At 40.1% G+C, this 18,928-nt stretch overlaps 1 protein-coding gene and 1 non-coding gene across 10 annotated transcripts; both read left to right on the top strand.

The window, feature by feature from the left end:
* The first annotated feature begins 3,802 nt into the window (after positions 1-3,802).
* Positions 3,803-3,875, top strand: TRNAA-UGC (transfer RNA alanine (anticodon UGC)). The gene has a single exon. It is a non-coding gene; the product is annotated as a tRNA-Ala (tRNA).
* LOC104893745 (uncharacterized) lies at positions 3,840-16,163 on the top strand. Of its 9 annotated transcripts, none has more exons than XR_007274361.2 (12): positions 3,840-4,024; positions 4,107-4,206; positions 4,311-4,419; positions 6,461-6,549; positions 6,694-6,750; positions 6,884-6,992; positions 7,079-7,180; positions 7,476-7,540; positions 7,827-8,022; positions 8,104-8,164; positions 8,631-8,685; positions 15,783-15,800. XR_007274361.2 is itself a non-coding variant. In XM_010679876.4 (12 exons), the coding sequence occupies exons 1-12, from the start codon at positions 3,967-3,969 to the stop codon at positions 15,941-15,943; spliced, it is 1,074 nt and encodes a 357-aa protein (XP_010678178.1). In that variant the 5' UTR covers positions 3,840-3,966; the 3' UTR covers positions 15,944-16,163. The 9 variants fall into 9 exon arrangements, 6 of the variants coding, with proteins under 6 accessions (XP_010678178.1, XP_048500585.1, XP_048500584.1 ...); XM_010679876.4 differs by having other exon boundaries at positions 7,919-8,022; positions 8,100-8,164; positions 15,783-16,163; XM_048644628.2 differs by having other exon boundaries at positions 7,919-8,022; positions 15,783-15,923.
* Positions 16,164-18,928: the final 2,765 nt, after the last annotated feature.

An 18,928-nucleotide genomic window follows, 5' to 3' on the forward strand; every position in this document is an offset into this window, starting at 1 on the left:
GTCAGCGGACGACCCACTATCAACCAAGACTCGCCTACCCGGGAGTTGGCTACCTTGAGCTCGATGACCAGGGGTCATGTGGGTACAGCTGACTGGCGACTGGATTCCCCGAATGTCATTATGGACAGTCCGACCGGCTTGGTTTGACCTCAGTACTGGTGCTTGAGGTTTTGGAGTGAGCTTTCCTGGCTCGGCCGGTTAGGCCTCCCGAGCGAAGCCACCCGATGACCCCAATGTAGCCTTCGTATCCCCACTTTGGACTGACCGACCTTCTGCTTTCCCTTCTCTTCGCTCGTGTGCTTGAGGTAGCGGTTCAGCTTCCCCTGGTCAGCTAGATTGTCCAACCCTTTCTTCAGCTCCCTCAATCTTTTGTGGTATGACCACATTCCCGGTGGTACTCGCACCACTGGCTTTTGTCCCTCCGGTAGGCTGAGGTCCGGATGGGTTGGGGATTGGGCAGCATGGACTTGTGCTTGATGTCCAGGTATATTTCTCTTCGTTTTTTATTGAAACGAGGGTCGTTTCCATGATCAGTGAACCTATCCGACCTACCGCCCGTTTTCTGCTGTTTGGGCTGATCTCTGTTGTTTCCTTCTTCCTTTCTCTTCTTACTTCCTCTTCCGAGTGGCGGCAAATGTCCGCCGCTTGGATAAATCTTTGAGCCTTTGCCATGGCCTCTGAGAAGGTTTTGACCTCACTCTCAGCCAATGTCCATCTTAGCCGGCCAGGTTGTAATCCGGACATGAGAGCAGCGAAGGCCACGGCATCCTGCAGGTCGGATACTTTCAGGGACTCTTCATTGAATCTTTTTATGTAGTCGGCTAGACTTTCATTCTTCTCTTGCTTGACCCCCATGAGGTGTAAGCTAGTCTTCTTTTGCCTCTTTCCGGCCACGAACTGATGGGTAAACATATCCTCGAGCACGGCGAAGTCGGTGATGATTCCGGCCGGCAACTCTTGGAACCAATTTAGCGCGAGCCCTTTCAGTGTGGTAGGGAAGAACCGACACCATGTGGCCTCCAGCTGGTCTGCACACTCATCTGGCCTTATACGTGGCCATATGGTCTTCCGGGTCGGTTAGGCCCGCGAACGGTTCAATCAGTGGCGTTTTGACTTTCCCTTGGGTAGGGGTGTCAATAATCTCTCGGCTGAACGGGGTCATGAACTTGAGGCTCCCGTTGCCGAGCTTAGGGTTTGGACTGAGCGGATCACCATGCCCTCCGCTGAGCAGCCTTGCGATCTAGGAACTGACGAGCATCATACCCTGACTACGGCGTTTCTCATTAAGGATATTTCGAGCATCTTCCGGTTTGCGGCCAGGATTCCCCTTGGCGATCTGGAAACATGTGTCTCCTCCCTTCGGAGAGCAGCTTCCCGAGGGCCGACCTCTCGCCCAGAGGAGGGCGTTCATCTTGCCGGAGGGGGGCCTTTGAGACCGAGTAAGCTCCCGAGCGCTGACCTTTGCCGGTTAGGCTGGTCATGAAGGGAGCGAGGGTTTCGCTCTTCCCTATGAGACGGCCTCTGGACATTGTCATCACGTGGCTGGAGGTTGAGTTGATTATGCCCTTGCCCTTGCTGGAGAGTGGTCAGCATTTGCATGATGCTTTGCTGCAAGGTTTGTTGCAGCTGAGCTGCTATGAGTGCTATGTCAGCTGTGAGAAAGGTTGAGGTCAACATGCTGTATTTCCCGAGAGGGAGAAGGTTGAAGTTCCTGAGAGACTCCAGGTTAGGGTCCAGTGTATGAACTGAGGGATCTAGTCCGTGCACCTCCTTGGTTGCGGTGAGGGTTACCTCTCGGTTCGCTGAGGTTGGTAGATCTGTTACGGGCGTTCTTGGATGGTGCCATGGCTGACTAACACTGTGGTTAAGTCCTGCTGAGCAGCAAATGAATCTTTCGAAGTGGTGGCGAAGTAACTTTTTGTACTATCCCCACAGACGGCGCCAAACTGTTTCTGTCTAGAAATTAAGGTTAATGATCTGTGCTGAACAAGTCCTTAAGTCCGAGCAGGGCTGGTTATCAGTTCACCGGAATCCTGCAAAACACAGAAAAACTACCCCGGGGGTTGTTCCAGGATCGCCCCTCCGATGCTCAAGTCAGTTGATAATTGAGGTAGAAGAAGTCTAGAGTGAGAAACTCAAGTTAGTTAGGTGAGTATTCAATACCTTTGCATTGATGGGACAAGAGGTATTTATAGTGGTGAGCATTTCTATAAAGTGGTATGCTGGACATGATAGCTCACTTGGGGATTGATGATATCTTTTCAAAGGGTGATTCTGGTGGGGCCCATGAAGCCTGAATTGGCCATGCTGTAGTTGGTGGGACCCACTGCGCTTAGGTGGAAGTGTCACATGGCGTGACATCACTGGGAGGATTTAATGGGCCCAAACAGTCAAGCTCCATTAATGGTGGAGGTGAGGTGTGAGGGCTATGGTGGTAGCTCTTTGAGATTGTTGCCCCTAATATCTGAAATGTGGACTAAAATCAATTTTCTTACTGTCAAAGGCTGCAACTTTTGTTGAAATGGCTCTTGTGTGCTGTAAATAAGGAATGAAGGAAGGGAGGGGAGGAAGATGGTGAAAACTTTTTTCACCTTTTCTTTTTATTTTATTTTATTATTTTCCTTTTTCTTTTTGGCTAAAAGGCATATAGACTATGGACTTGGTATTTGGGCTTTGGATTGCTAAAAATGGATGGACACTTGTACAAAGATACCCATAACCAAATTTAAAGAGTTTAATTTATTTAGAAATAATGAAATGAATAATAAAACAAGTAAATGATTTATTTTAAACTTGTTGAATAAATCAAACTAAATGAAATCATTAAGTTAATAAACATAGTTATCAAATAAAATCGCATTATCAAAAAAATAATTTTAAGGTGAAAATAATATTAAACCTTAATAAATAATAAAATAACTTCTAAAAATTCGGGGTATTACATCTACTCCTCCTTAAAAACAAAGTTCGTCCTCGAACTTTAAAGTTAGATATTTGATATTAACGAAACATTAGCTTTGCGCTTTGTTAGTATTACAGTTTGTTGGTATGCCGGCGAGAGTGAGGGAGGGGGAGGGAAGGCGTGAGGGACGGGGAGATGCGAGGGAAGGAGGGGGAGGGGGCTGCCGGAAAGGGGGTCTGCGGGGATTGCCGGGAAGGGAGAGGGGAGGGGGTGGGGTTGGGGTTGGGTGGTGGGACTGGTGGGTCTAGGGTTTGGGGGTAGGTTGGGGGGTTGGGTTAAGGAGAATTTAGGGTTTAATTAGGTTTATTTAGGGGTTTTATGGTTAATTAGTTAACGGAGTACTAACATTCGTTAGTCAAAAGGGCATTTTGGGTAATTTTTTTTTAAAGATTTGAGGTATCTGGTGAATTTTGTTAAAAGTCAGGGGTATATGGTGAATTTTGAAAAATGTTGGAGTATTTGGTGAATAAATTTTTTGTCATGGGTATTTGGTGAAAAAACTGTAGATAAATGAATAAAGGATTAGTTGTAATATTACATTTTTGCTTTCTATATAAAAAAAGTAACTTTAGGAAGTACTCCCTCTGTGTTTTTTTTATCTTTCTCACATCTTCCATTGCACACCTTTGTACTAAAATACCTTTCATTATATATTAGTAAAAATTATAACAATTGAATAGTAATAATGTACTTATTGAGAAGAATCAAACAAGATCCCACATGACTATATTTTTCATATAAATTGAAAAAAATTGAGAAGATTCTCTTCAAGTATGAATAGTGCCAAGATTCTAAGTTAGAAAGATAAAAAGAAAAGAGTGAGTACAAAATAATGTATTAGGGGATGTAGCTCAAATGGTAGAGCGCTCGCTTTGCATGCGAGAGGTACAGGGTTCGATACCCTGCATCTCCAATTTTTTCGGCCCTTTTGGGCTGCCTGCTAAAGCTCGGGTTTCCAATTTTCATCAATCGACCTGTGCGAAGAGAGAGAAAAATACAAAGACATGGCAGTTCCGCTCATTAATATTGCTCCTAATCTCAGCGTTTCCAGATTATGCTTAGGTAATTCTCCAATTCACCTCTCAAATTTCATAAATTTATATATTTTACTTACAATATTTATGTAATTTGGTCGGTTTTACAGGAACCATGACTTTCGGTGAACAGAACTCGGTTGATGAATCATTTCGCCTTCTTGATAAAGCTTTTAATTCTGGAATCAACTTCTTTGATTCCGCCGAAATGTATGTTATGAAAAATACTTTTGTATTTATCAGTGTTAAAAAGCTTGAGAATTTTGACATGTTTAATGTTCTTCTTCTGTATCGATGTTGTGGGCATTGGGAAGGTATCCGGTGCCGCAGCGAGCCGAGACGCAGGGAAGGAGTGAGCAATATTTGGGCCGTTGGATTAAACACCGGAATATTCCTCGAGATCGTCTTGTTTTGGCTACTAAGGTTCAACTGTTCCTTATCTTTCTTTTTGTTTCTAGCTTGCAGTTTTATTTCAAAACTAAAAACAAAAATATGGACAACAGAACAGTTTTCTGGTGTCATTTTCCAGAGTTAATAAGTTTAGCATAAATATGACTAATTTTAAGTTCATTATACCTTTTATATCATTTGACTTTTACATTAATAAAAGTGATTCCAAACAGGCTCTTAGCTTTTAAATTTGTTCTATTACTCATTGTTTGTTTTGCTTATTAGTAATAATTTATTTTCTAGTTCATGTTTTTCGAAGTTTAACATGAATGCTTTGCATATGTGGTTGTTACTTGTTTGGCATGCTCAGTTTTGGGTGCTCACCTGTACATATCCGATACGTATGACGGGTAAATCAAATGGCATTCTTCGTAATCAAATGTCACTATATAGTCTTATGATGAAAATATTCCGTCAATTTATCTTTTCCTAAAAAAAATAAATTAATTAAGACTGGATATTTAACCCTACAACTCAATAAGAGTAATACTACTTCCTCCGTTTCATATACTCGCTACACTTTCTATTCTGGGAAGTTTCACATTACTTGCTGTACTTCCTTTTTGGGCAATAAACTCTCTCTATCTCTCTCCTCTCACATGGATCCCTTTTCTTTTTACTCTCTACCTCTCTCTTTTCCAAAAATTGCCTAGGAGTTCGTGAATTGAGAAGTGTAACGAGTAATTTGAAACGGAGGAAGTATATTATTGACTTCAATGTCCATATTTTTTGCTTTTATTTTACCATATTGCCATTTGATTTTGCCGGTACATCAAGGAGATTAATTGGCAATTTCCCCTCAGTTTGTACTCGAAAAGGTGCGGAATCAGTGAAATATGATTGTTGGGCCATTTGCGCTTTGCAAGATGGATTAACCAAAATATGGAGTAATAATAATTGGCATTCGTGTGTATGACTAGCATCCAGGGTGATAATAATGCAAACCATATCTCTATTCTTCCTTTGCTCCGAGATTAAAAATTTCTGACTAAAATGAAATTAAATCATGATGTGATTGGTTAGAAACCACGGTACAAGACCACATGTTAAGTTCTTCGTTCCTGTAGCATGTATTTCTACCTCATCACTGTTAGCTGATGAAACACGTGCATCAATAATGATGTGATTGGTTAGAGACCACGGTACAATGGCATTCAGCTTAGAAAATCAGTTGTCCAAGGATAATTTCTTTCCGATTACTCACTTCCTCTGCAATCACTTTCTCAGAACTACATTATCTCTTTTGCAAATTTGCACCATTTTGCTTCAAAACTAATAATATAGCACTCCATAGATTTCTAATTATACCACATTTAAGTAAGATTTTAACAACAAATTAAGTTAAAGTAACTAAAATTATCCTTCACTATCTAATTATTTACTTCTTTACCATAGTATTCTATTGGAATTTTCAGAGTCGGGTGATGTATAATTTCAATATACAAGTTACTCAATCTAGAAAGTGGTGTTGCAACTTGATAATTAGTAATTATTACAGTTAGACACCATATAAAGACTGTTCTTTTAAAGTTCCCCTTCCTATTAGATTTCTTAAACTTGTTGAATTCGTGAATTCCGTCATCAAACGTATGTTCTAGAGTTTGGCGATTTCCATTTGAGCTCATCTTGGAAATTAGAAAAGGACAGCTTCTGTATGGTGGGAAGTATTGCTAAAGCAGGTTAGTGCTTTCTTACTTTTTTGACGATGATTTCAAAAAGCACAATCCTGATGGGTGGCAATCTTGCTTAGAATTTATCTTTCTTTTTTGTGGAAGGTCTTTACTACACACCATCTAGTGAAATTTTAATCTTTGGCAGAATCTTTAGATTCCAATCCACCTAGAAGGGACATTACCTAACGGTGGCAGAACCTTTAGATTCCAAATCCACCGAAAAGGGACTATACCAAACGGGTTACATAACATGTTTCTGCATATAAGAACATAATTATTGATTTGTCAAACTTTATTTATTTTCGCTTTTGGATAGATGTGAGTAATTTTCTTATCTGCAGGTTGCTGGGCCTTCTGGGCAGATGACTTGGATTCCAGGAGGGCCAGAGTGTTTAGATGCTAAGAATATAGAGAAAGCCATTGATAATAGGTTTAGCCTCCTTGCTTTCACATTTTTCCTTTGTTTTTTACTTTTTTTCCTTGACGGTGGTCAATGTTGAAATTGTACATCCTTCATTTCTTCTTTTGTTTTGTTTATTAAGCTCTAACATATGCTTTGAATAATATTGTACAGCCTACTGCGCCTGCAAACTGATTATATTGATCTTTATCAGATTCACTGGCCTGATCGGTTTGTATGTTGTCTTGTTTTTCCTCTTAATTATAACTGGTGACATAATTTATTTCTAGGTGGTGAAATCACCTGCATGAAAAATGAATCGTGATTCCATGTGGTAGTTACATTTAACTTCTTCCTTTTCTAGGTATGTCCCTATGTTTGGAGAAATTGAATATGATCCAAGAAGGCAGGATTGTTCTACCCCTATAGAGGAACAGCTCCATGCACTCACTAGAGCTGTTGATGCTGGCAAGGTATAGATTGTAATTTGAGCTCTGTGTCAAACTTCTCTCAGGATGGCATGTGCTGCTTACACATTAGGGTACTTTCTTGATTGTAGGTCAGATATGCTGGACTCAGTAATGAAACGCCCTATGGTGTGATGAAATTCCTACAAGTTGCTGACAGAATTGATGGTTCTCCAAAAATTGTCACCTTGCAGGTTTTGTTCACCCCTCCCCCCCAAGGCCCCAACTCACAATGATCTCTGCTCCCCCCCCCCCCAAAACCCAAAAAATAAAAAACATTGGTCCCTGTTTGATGTGGCTTATTCAGGATCTCTTTGTTCATTTTTTTTCTTGCCTTTTGGATCCAATATATATAATGCTCATGTCTGATAATTTTTATATTAAACACAGCAGTAGCAAAAACAATTCTAGCAAGAAATTTGGGATTATTGTTCTCATCTGCTGCTCTGAATCTGCAATGTGTCCTTACAATGAATCTTGGTCTAACAGAACTCATACAGCTTACTCTGCCGGACTTTTGATTCTTCATTGGCTGAGTGCTGTCATCATGAGAGGTATTATCTTATTTAATTCTGTGCTTGTGAAGTAGACTGGATACCTGTTCATTGAGAAGGAACTTTTTCCTATGAATTAATCCATCTGAGAATGATTTCTGATGGGTTTTTTTTATGATTAAAACTTTGAAAAATAATTTGTAACTGCTAAAGGTGATGGTGGATGTGACATGTGAGTATTAGCCGACTACTTACTGTTGCGACTTACCATAGTTCTTTTAATTTTCCCCTTCTTGATTGTTAAGCGCACAACTTAATAAGTTACATCTGTCCCTTGTATGTATAGGCTGCTACCTCGTCTTGGCCATCTTTCATTGCTGCTGTTAAAATTGCTTCAGCCCAAATGTTTACTGCTCCTTTCCTGTTCAACCTTGGCAGGATCTTCTTGTTGGCCTACAGTCCTTTGGCTATGGGCATACTGTCTGGTAAATACTTTGCAGGTGATGGAGGTCCAGAAAATGCTCGATTGAATCTTTTTCGAGGTATATCTTCTACTTCTTCATATGATTTTATGGAGACTTTTAAACGTATATTGATTATTTGCTTTATTGGCTAACAGGAAGATATTCCGAGGGGGAATATAGGTATAACCTTTCCAGTGCTGCTACAAGGGCAGCCACGAGGGTATGGTTTCTTCTCAGATCTCAAAGCACTATTTTATTCTTGTCGGTAATCTGTTCTGCTGTTCAAACCTTATGTTGGATAACAGTTCGTGAATGCAACATGCAAAAATTAATGGTTTGACCATGAATCTTGTTGAATTTCAACAGCTGCACATTGTCCTGCTATTAATGATGGGTTCATTTAGTTATCTTGCTGCTGGGGACAAAGTAGTATAATGTTCAATATATCATGGATATGAAACATGTTGGCTAAGTCCAAAACAAAAGCAAAAATAATTGGCGTCACCATGAATATTATTGTTTTCTTAAAAGCTGCACACTGTCTTGCTATTAATAACTTATTTTCTTTGAAAACTTAGCTACACAAAGTAGTAGCATATTCCATAATTTTATGGGTGTGCTACTTAGTCTTGGCGGTGAAGTGTTCACACCTAGAGTTGTTCTTCAACCGTTCTCTTTTACTGCAGGAATACCTTCAAATAGCAGAAAAGTATGGCCTTCATCCAGTTTCTTTGGCAATCAGTATGCCGTATCTTCCACTATTTCATTTTCTTTCTACTTCTGGTGTTAGTGGATCATGTTTAGAGGTGGCAAACGGGTCATAATCGGGTCAACTTTGTGTTCGGATTACGTTCGGGTCCGGTCGGGTTTGTTCGGGTAGGGGTTCATATCGGGTCCATGATAATGGACATTGGCTAAATCATATATTAGTATTTCATGATATATTTTCCTTAAATTTGTTAAAAAAGTAATTAATATGACAATCTTTTCGGGTCGGGTTCGGGTTGTGGTCATCATTATCGGGTCAATTTCGAGTTGGGTAGATTGGGGTTCGGGTAAATTGGGGTTCGGGTCATATTCAGGTCTATTTTTATTTGGGTCGGGTTATTTTAGGTTTCGGGTCGTTATTTTCGGGTGAAAACGGGTTTCAAGTCGGGTATTTCGGATCAGGTCAATGGGTACCAGTCTATATTGCCGGCTATAATCATGCTTGTCTATCTATTTTGCTTGTATAAACTTGAAAAAATCTATCTATAGGAGGCTGAGATTAGGACCAAGGAAGAAAAAATGCGATCATAGTAATTTCAGGAAGCACATGTTTTGGTTGTTGCATTTGTGGGGATTGTTGTGCTAATTGACAAATTCGAGGGTTTTGGGAGTTTTGGAACATAAAGTTCTTAGAAACTTATCTTGTACCATTGTATAGAAATTAGAGGTTTAAAATTTTTATGATGACGTAATTAAAAGTGTAAACTTATCTCTTGTATGATAACAATTGTATCAATACACTCAAAAGTTTTAGTATTAAATTAGCGTCTATCACAGTGAAATCATGTTGCGGAGTGATATGTGAAACAAAGGTTGTGATAGGAAGTTGAAATTCCCTTGTAGAACAACCTTGAGAGCATGTATAATGGTAATGACTCAACAATGAATTCTCCAATATTCTCTCTGTTCAAGTTACTTTCAAAAACTATAGTTAAAAAACACCAACAACAATAAATTTTTCTTTAAAGAGTTCGCTGTCGTATATCTTTATGTTATTCCGACACCTTCATTTACCTCAAAAACTGGGTGTCTTGTCGTATCCGTCATGATATTTCACTTGGATACTTCATTTTAAACTAAAAACTTGACTTTTTTCTACAAAATAATCGAGTCGGACACTTAGACACTGTATCCGAGTATATACTTAATGTGTGTCTGAGTAACATTGGTATATTTCATTATGTAATGGTCTTCATGTTAATTAATGAAACTTATTCCTTTATGCCATGTGTCACCAATTGATTGGTTGGGGGTAATGGAGAGTCATATTTCATTTCTCTCAAATGGTATCTCCTCCAAAAGACACCTCTCAAAGTGTTTCAATGGAGATACACTCAAGAGTCGAGACATGCCTAAGAGCCCATCGTTGGGTAAGAAATAACTCTCCATTTTCTCTTTTCTTGGAGTAGTTTGACTGTTGGAAAGCCCTTTCAAGAGCCCATCTCTCTTTTTACTTGCTACATTTCTTTAGGGTCTTGCTAAATGCCGCCCTAGAATTTCCAGTTAACGCCCTGTATTTTTGTATATGTATACATGGGTTGTATTTCCCTCCCTACATCTCTTTCATCCACAATAACTCCGGCAATTATTCCGGCTAACTTTCCCATCAAGAACACCGACAATTTTCCGGCTAACTTTCCGATGACAATATCTCCTGCAAAATAAATCCGGCAACTTTTTCGGCCAATTTTCCGGCCACATTATTAATATTAATTAAATTTTATAATTCTTTTAATACACAAAATCGGACTATATTGACTTTAAAAAAAAAAAGTGTCCAGGCACCTAAATTAGGTGCCCGAACCTGTAGTCAGGCACCTAAATTAGGTGCCGCCTATACCTGTGGTTGAGCGCCTAATTTAGGTGCCTGACCACAGGTACAGGCACCTAATTTAGGTGCCTGGACACTTTTTTTTTAAGTTAATAGAGTCCGATTTTGTGTATTAAAAGAATGATAAAATTTCATTAATATTAATAATGCAATAATGTGGCTGGAAAATTAGTCGGAAAAGTTGTCGGAGTTATTGTCGCCGGAAAAATTGCCGGAGTTTTTGATGGGAGATCCTTGCTGATGAAAGAGATGTAGTGAGGGAGTGATGGAGATAACTCCGACAATTATTCCGGCTAACTTTCCCATCAAGAACTCCGGCAATTTTTCTGGCTAACTTTCCGACAATAATATCTCCGACAACTTTTCCGGCCACATTATTAATATTAATTAAATTTTATAATTCTTATAATACACAAAATCGTACTATATTGACTTAAAAAAAAAGTGTCCAAGCACCTAAATTAGGTGCCCGAACCTGTGGTCAGGCACCTAAATTAGGTGCCCGAACCTGTGGTCAGGCACCTAAATTAGGTGCCTATACCTGTGGTTGAGCGCCTAATTTAGGTGCCTGACCACAGGTACAGGCACCTAATTTAGGTGCCTGGACACTTTTTTTTAAAAGTCAATATAGTCCGATATTTGTGTAATAAAAGAATTATAAAATTTCATTAATATTAATAATGCAATAATGTGGCCACAAAAGTAGTTGGAAAAGTTGTCGGAGTTATTGTCGCCGGTTTTACTGTCGCAGAAAAAATTGCCGGAGTTTTTGATGGAAGATCCTTGTTGATGAAAGAGATGTAGTGAGGGAGTGATGAAGAGTGAGGGAGAGTGAAAGAGAGTGTGATAGTGAGTGTTAAAGTATAAATACATGTATATGTATTTGTACAGGGCGTTAGTAGGAAAATCTAGGGCGGTATTTAGCAAATGAGTTTCTTTATTTAGCAACCATGACCTACTAAAAAGTACCAATGTTCCTCTTTATTTTGTTATCTTCCTACCATATGCATCTTGATGATCCCATTATAAATTTGTTGGGTTAATCTCAATATTTATTTTCACATCATTTTTTTTATAATTTTTAATGATATATAATCAAAGATAATGATGTTCAAACTTGTGCATTGACAACCTAGTCCATATGATGCATCTATTTAAAAAATAGAGGAAGTATAAAGATAAGTGTTGTCAAATGTAGAACCAAAGAGGACCTTTAATTTGCTAGGGATAATTTCTACACCGCCATGATGATTGTAAATGGAGTAGGATTTTATAATCAGAATATCTAGATTCAAGTACAGAGTTAGCTGCAGTAACATTACATACAAGGACGCTAGCAACAATTGATTAGTTACTAGTTAGGTTCGGTATTGGATTGACCTGATTGGCAACGACACCGAATAAGAGTGACGACACGTCCGTTTGAGAATATTTTGGGGGTAATCTAGCTTAGTATTGAATTGAGATTGAGGGTTAGTAAAGTGCACAAGATGTCGACTACAAATTAAAGGCATTTACAGATGATATTCAAATTCTTTACTATTTACAAATAACATACAAATTATCTATCATTATCCTATTAAACGAACCACAAGGGGTTGATCGGACCATAGTGTTGCGTAGTGCTTGACTAGTGCCCTCAACAGATTTTATAATGAAGACTTGTGCAATGATGTCCTAGTCAGATAATTTCAAACCTGAGCTTTGTTTTCGAACTTGCAAAAAAGGGGCCCACTTTGGAGGTTTGGATGGTGGCTCCCCTTCCGAAGCTTAATTCAGGTATCAGGAGTAATAAGGAAAAGTAGAGATACAAAGAGAACGCGAGAGAGAGTTTTCACAAAGGAATAGTGTGAATAGTACACACTACTAAAAACAAAAGGTACCTTTATCATGATTTCAAGGATTATTTATAGTGTTTGAGGTTTGATTGCTGTACTTTGAGGTCACCTTAATTTAAGGGTACTTAATTGACTAGGCTATCAGAGCTTGACACGTGGCAGACAATGATTGGGAAGTAGATACGTCAACCAATCATATGCAGTCGTTTTTTTAGATTTGGGCTTAGACATTATGTCAGGCCAAAAAGGTGGGTTAGTACTTTCCCTTTGTGGAAATTTGTACTTCAGTCATCCTTTTTTACTTGTACTTCTCTTTTAGATAGGAGACACGTGGATGCTCCAGATGGATCTACGTGTTCCTTGGAGAGCCACTGATTTCCAGGCTACAACATTTGCCCCTAAAAGGGGATTTTCCAGTTGGCATCAATGGTTAAAAACCTTTTGATTTCAAGGGAGTTACCTTGCTTTTCAAAAAATGGCAACATGCGCCACTTTGCTGGTTTAACCGGTTACTTTTTGATAAACTTCGAACTCAACGGTCATTTTTACCTCGATAGCAGGTTTTCTCACCCCTCTATAAATATGAACTTTTGTCCTTTCTCAATCCATTTCACACCTTGAAAGAATTTTCTTAGAGAGAGACTTTGCCTTTCTTTCGAATTTCTAGAGAGAGTGTGAGCTCGTCCAGTTTCCGCTACCTTCACCGATCGTCCGAGTAGCTCGTCAGGTATCCCCCTTTTCTTCTTTGTTCTCCTTTATTCTTTATTTTGTATTTTTCTTTAGAAAATCAATAAAAATGAATTCCTGTTCGTCGTCGAATAATCCCGGTCGTCTAAGAGTTTGTTTTTCCCCTAGAACCGATAACCTTCTTACTTCGGCACATTCTAGAGTTGGGCCTATTATGGCTGTGAATGCATTTCTTGTTTATAGATTTGGACGACAAAATTAGACGCTCCAGTCTTTATCTATGCAGGGTAATCTGGCGCGCACCAAACAAATTGTTTGTCTTAGACGTGGAATAGTTTTTCCGGCCTCCAGTTCTGAGATGGAGGCGTCAACAGGACGGATCCCCAAAGATGGGGAACACGAAATCCAAAGAGCGCAGCCAGTGCTCGAGCATTCTTCCCCTGAAAGCGTCCAGGAAGATGAGACCGGCCAAATAATTCCAGAAGCAAGCCCGTCTGGAAAAGAGGTTGAGATGGAAGAGGATAACGAAAGGGGGAGTGAATCTGGCTCTTCTGACGATTTGGACGACCTTTCTACCACCTCGTCTGAAATTAGGATACGCTTAGGTTCCCTCTTTCATCCGCGATTCATATTGGCTAGCTAGGGAAAGTAGGCACTGACCGTAATCATCTTTCTTCGGTCATTCCTATGTCGAGTCAGTCTTTCGTCCTGCCAGAAAGAGTTTTCACAAAGTAATAGTAATAGTACGCACTGCTAAAAAAAGGTACTTTTTTTCCTGATTTCAAGAGCTATTTTTAGTGTTTGGGTCTGATTGATGTACTTTGATGTCACCCTAATTTAAGGGTCTTGATTGGCTAGGCAATCAGATCTTGACATGTGGTAGATAATGATTGGGAAGTACACATCAACCAATCATATGCAATCGCTTTTTGAGATTTGGGCGTAGACATTATGTCAGGCCAAAAAGGTGGTTGGTACTTTCCTTTAGTGGAAATTAGTACTTCAGCCATCCTTTTTTCCTTGTACTTCTCTCTTAGATAGGAGACACGTGGACGCTCCAGATGGATCCACTTGTTCCTTGGATATGCTACAACACATAGCATGTGGCAAAGATGGGACCTATGCAGTCTAGACTAATCGTCTTAAAAATTAGTATTTTTATTTTACGTCAAGTACATCTTCCACCTGTATTGTATTGAGGTTCTCATGTGAAAATCATTTCTTATGATAAAAATTGAAAACTGCAACATAAAATGACTAAAAAGTTTCTTAAAATGAGCAAAGAGTTCTTAAAATGAGCAAAAAACATAATATGAACAAGAATTTGTAAATTGAGCAAACATTTCTGAGAATGAGTGAAAACATAAAATGAACAAAAAACATAAAATTAACATGAGTTTGTAAAATGAGCAAAAACATAAAATGAGCAAAAAACATAAAATGAAGAAAAATCTGCAACATGAGTAAAAAAATACCGGTTTTCAGATTAAGATTAGTTTTCAGTTGATCCTACCTTGTCCCTCTCTGTATATAGAGACAACAAGAGTGGCTACAAAGAGTGGCTAGGTGAATTGATTAAGGGTTTATTATACGGTTTTTTCACCAAATATCCCTGACAAAAAAATTTATTTTACCCCAACTTTTTTCAAAATTCACCAGATACCCCTAACTTCTAAAAAAATTCACCAGATACCCTTACTATTAACGAATGTTAGTGCTCCGTTAGCCTGTTATTTACAAGTTTGCCATTACTCAACTTAATTAGTCCTAAGTCAACCTAATTAGCCCTAATTAAGCCCTCATTAACCTAATTAATTATCCCTAACCCAACCCCCAACCCCCAAACCCTAGACCCACCATACCACCCAACCCCAGCCCCACCCCTCCCCCTCCTCCTCCCCTCCCCCTCGCCGGTAACCTATCTCCGTCGCCGGCAACCCCCTCCCCCTCGCGCCGCCTTTCCGGCAGCCCCCTCCCCTTCCCTTACTCTCGTCGCGCCTCCCCTCCCCCTGTAACTAAACCTCACTCTCGTCGCACTCCTCTTTCCGGCAGCAGAAACAACGAAAATAATAGCAGCGAAAACGCGAAGGAAGGGAGAGGGGAGGCGCGCGAGAGTGAGGGAGGGGGAGGGGAGGCGCGACGAAGGGGGAGGGGAGGCGCGCGCGACGAGAGTGAGGGAGGGGGAGGGGGCTGCCGGAAAGCGCGAAGGAAGGAAGGAGGGGAAGGGGAGGCGCGACGAGAGTGAGGGAGGGGGTTGCCGGAAAGGCGGCGCGAGAAGGAGGGGGTTGCCGGCGACGGAGAGGGGTTGCCGGCGAGGGGGAGGGGAGGGGGAGGGGAGGGGGAGGGGGAGGGGGGCTGGGGTTGTTGGGGGGTGGTGGGTTAGGGGAGAGGGAGGGAGTTAGATTAGTTAGGTTTTTTAGGATTTTTTAGCGTTAATTAACACTAATGACTAACAGAGTTAACTGCCGTTAGTCATTAAGGGCATTATTTGTCATTTTTTAAAAAATTTGGGGTATCTGGTGAATTTTTTTAAAAGTTAGGGGTATCTAGTGAATTTTGAAAAAAGATGGGGTATTTGGTGAATAAATTTTTTTGTCAGGGGTATTTGGTGAAAAAACCGTTTATTATACTTACTCTCTCAGCTAGCCGTTTACTCGTAACTGCAAGATTACATCATAGTGTTTTCGTGATTGAATTTGATAAATTTACTACAGCGTTTATTTTGGAGCACTCACTTGTTGCAAGTGCTGTTTTTGGAGCAACCAAGATATGGCAGCTTCAGGAGATTCTCAATGCATGCCACATTGAACTGGGAGCTGAAGTAATTGCTGAGATAAATAAGGTTCATTCAAGATTTCCGAATCCATGCCCTTAACATTTGCTCATGTGGAATGTCTTTTTTTTTTTTTTTTCTCTTGCTATTAATTCTTTTTTGCCATTTCAGTTTTGGCTTTGTTTGTAAATATAATGCATCTTTGGGATTGTTGATTGTAGTACGCCATATGCCTTATTGAAATGTTGTATGAGAGATAAAACCCATCAAATTGAGTTTGTTTAACGTCATGTTTGGTAATCAGAGGGTAGTTGTTCATTAACTGTTGTGACCAGCGGATTATATTAACTTATTTGCCTAGCAGTTTGTGTAAATGTTTGATAAACAAACGATAGCTATAGCGCTTAATTATAACAAATTGAAACGATAAAAAAAAAATTGACACAATAATTTTTTTCTTGACATCGCGAAAAAGCACAAGAAAAGGAAAATCACTGAAAAATACCAAAAAATTCCTAGCCTTACGAAAGTCATTGGCTCACTCGTGAGCGGCTCTGACATTCTCTCTACCAACTTTTGTGACTTTGCCCCAAGGAGAACCTCGTCCCAACACCCGAATTTTGCTAAGAGTATGATGTATGGATATGTCACATGTGCTTGGCGAATTTAACATACCTATTAAAGATGTAGAGTCAGTATGAATGTCAACGTTGCATAATCCTCGTTGGTTTGCCCATTGGATGCCCTTGAGACATGCTATAGCCTCTGTAGCTATAGCGGAAGATGCCCATTTGAGGGTGCCCCTTTTATCACGAATTTCCCCATCCCATAGTAACACGCTGTTGTCTGAAAAGCTTGACCATTTCTCGTCGTTCAGACACCTCATAAGGCCCCCACAAAATAGGGTAATCTCGTACCTTGATAGCCATCTATTTTGCGAAGGTGTAGTATTGTTTTCTGAAGCCATCTTCTAAAATTCAAATGTGACGGAATAACGACATTCAGACTTGGGAAAGCTTCACTCCAAACTTCCTCGGCCAGAGGACAAAAGCTGAACAAATGGAGAAGGGACTCCTCAGATTGGGCAGGAAGCATCCGTACTGATGTTACGCCTATGAAGGTTATGGTTAGTGGCTAAAGCATTATGCCATAACTTCCACAGTAATAATTTCCATTTTGGCATGATGTTCAGACCCCATATGATGCAGAAGAAATCCACATTGTCAGAGTCCATCATGCTTAAGATATCATTTTGGTGTAGAGTAGAAAGGTAGTAATATCCTGATTTAGTAGCGTAATGCCCTGACCTTGTCATTGGCCAATAAGCCCTATCGGCGACATTGGAATTGGATGGTAACTCCACCATTCTGATAATCTTCGCACTGGAAGGAATGAAATATTTGTAAAGTTGGTGAACGTTCCATTAAGAGGTACTAAGGTCCCTGAGGTCAGCTACTTTTAGTCTTGTAGCCTCCAGTAGCCGCACCTCGTCTCGTAAAATAAGGGTAAAACCATGCACCCATTTTGTACTAGAGGCTAATAAGGTGTTTCCGTTGCCCACCTTCCAGACTTGCCCTTTTTCTAAGATGATCGCAGCCTGGTGGAGGCCCCGTCTTCCCCAAGAGATATTCCGAGCACTAGAAAGGATACGCAAGTTGTGGTGGTGGGTGTCCTTGAAGGCCATGGAGAGTAATAGTTGTGGATTGTCGTGTATACGAGTAACTGTTTTCATTAGGATGGCTGTATTAAAATTCACTATTTTGCGTATGCCAAGACCACCTAAACCCTTCGGAAGTTGAATACATGTTGTTTCTCGCGAATGTACCCCTCCGTTGTTCGAATTCCCCCCAAAAAACCAGGCCAACATATATTCGAACAACCAAGATTGAGTTTATTATGATGAGCTTTATTGATTGCGAGAGGTTTCATTGCTGCCATTGCGCAATTCGTTGAGTAATCTTATCAATTAATGGTGTAAAGTGTTTCACCCTATTCTCCTGTATATCAACCGGAATTCCAAGATATGTACCCATGTTGTCTTTCGCTTGCATACGAAGTAAAGATTTATAGAGCTGTTGTTGTTCAGGGGAACATTCGGAGTGAATTTAACAAAAGATTTAGGTAAGTTGAGCAGTTGACCGGAAACATTACAGAATCGTCTTACCAGAGAAGTCACAGAGGTGCAACTGTCCCTCGAAGCTTTGAAGAAAAAAAGGGCGTCATCTGCAAAGACGAGGTGAGTGATGGAAGGACCTTGCCTTCAGATTTTAATACCTTGAATAAGTTGAATATCTTCCGCCAAGGTTGTCATATGTGATAGTATATCCATGCAAAAGAGAAAAAGGTAAGGTGACAATGGGTCACCTTGCCGTAATCCGCTTGTGGGATTAAAAGCTTGGGTGACAGATTCATTAATGATGATTTGGTAGGAAACTGTAGAAATGCATTGTTTGATCAATCCGATCCAGTAATCCGGAAACCCATATGCTTTCATTACTTTCAGAATGAAAGGCCAACTAACACGATCGTAAGCCTTGTTCATATCAATTTTAACGGCCGCGAGATGACGATTTCTAGAGCGTTGTTTATTGATAATATGCATCATCTCATGAGAGAGCAAGATATTGTCATTCATATGCCGCCCCGGGATAAAAGCAGTTTGGTAGTCATCAATCAGTTCAGAAAGAAGGGGCTTCATTTTGTTGACTATACATTTGGAAACACATTTGTAAATAACATTACACAAACTAATAGGTCGCAGATGGTTTACCTCTTCAGGAGGAGTGCATTTTGGAATAAGGATCAATAGGGTACGATTCCATTCCTTCAACATAAACCCTGCGGAGAAAAAAAATGTTGAATAGCGTTGATTAGTGACTCCCCAAGCTGCTCTCAATGACGTTGGAAAAACTCGGCTGGAAAGCCATCCATACCCGGAGATTTATTATGGGGTAACTCAAAAAAGGTCTGTTGTATTTCTTCAGACGAGAAAGGGTTAAGAAGGGCCTCTTGGTGACTGTTGGAGAGTCGTGGTAGGTTGATTTTTCTTAGGACCAGGTCGATTTCTTCGGCATGGGTGGGGGAGCT

Source organism: Beta vulgaris, chromosome 5 (genome assembly GCF_026745355.1).
Source record: "Beta vulgaris subsp. vulgaris cultivar EL10 chromosome 5, EL10.2, whole genome shotgun sequence".
Classification (NCBI taxonomy): Eukaryota; Viridiplantae; Streptophyta; class Magnoliopsida; order Caryophyllales; family Amaranthaceae; genus Beta; species Beta vulgaris.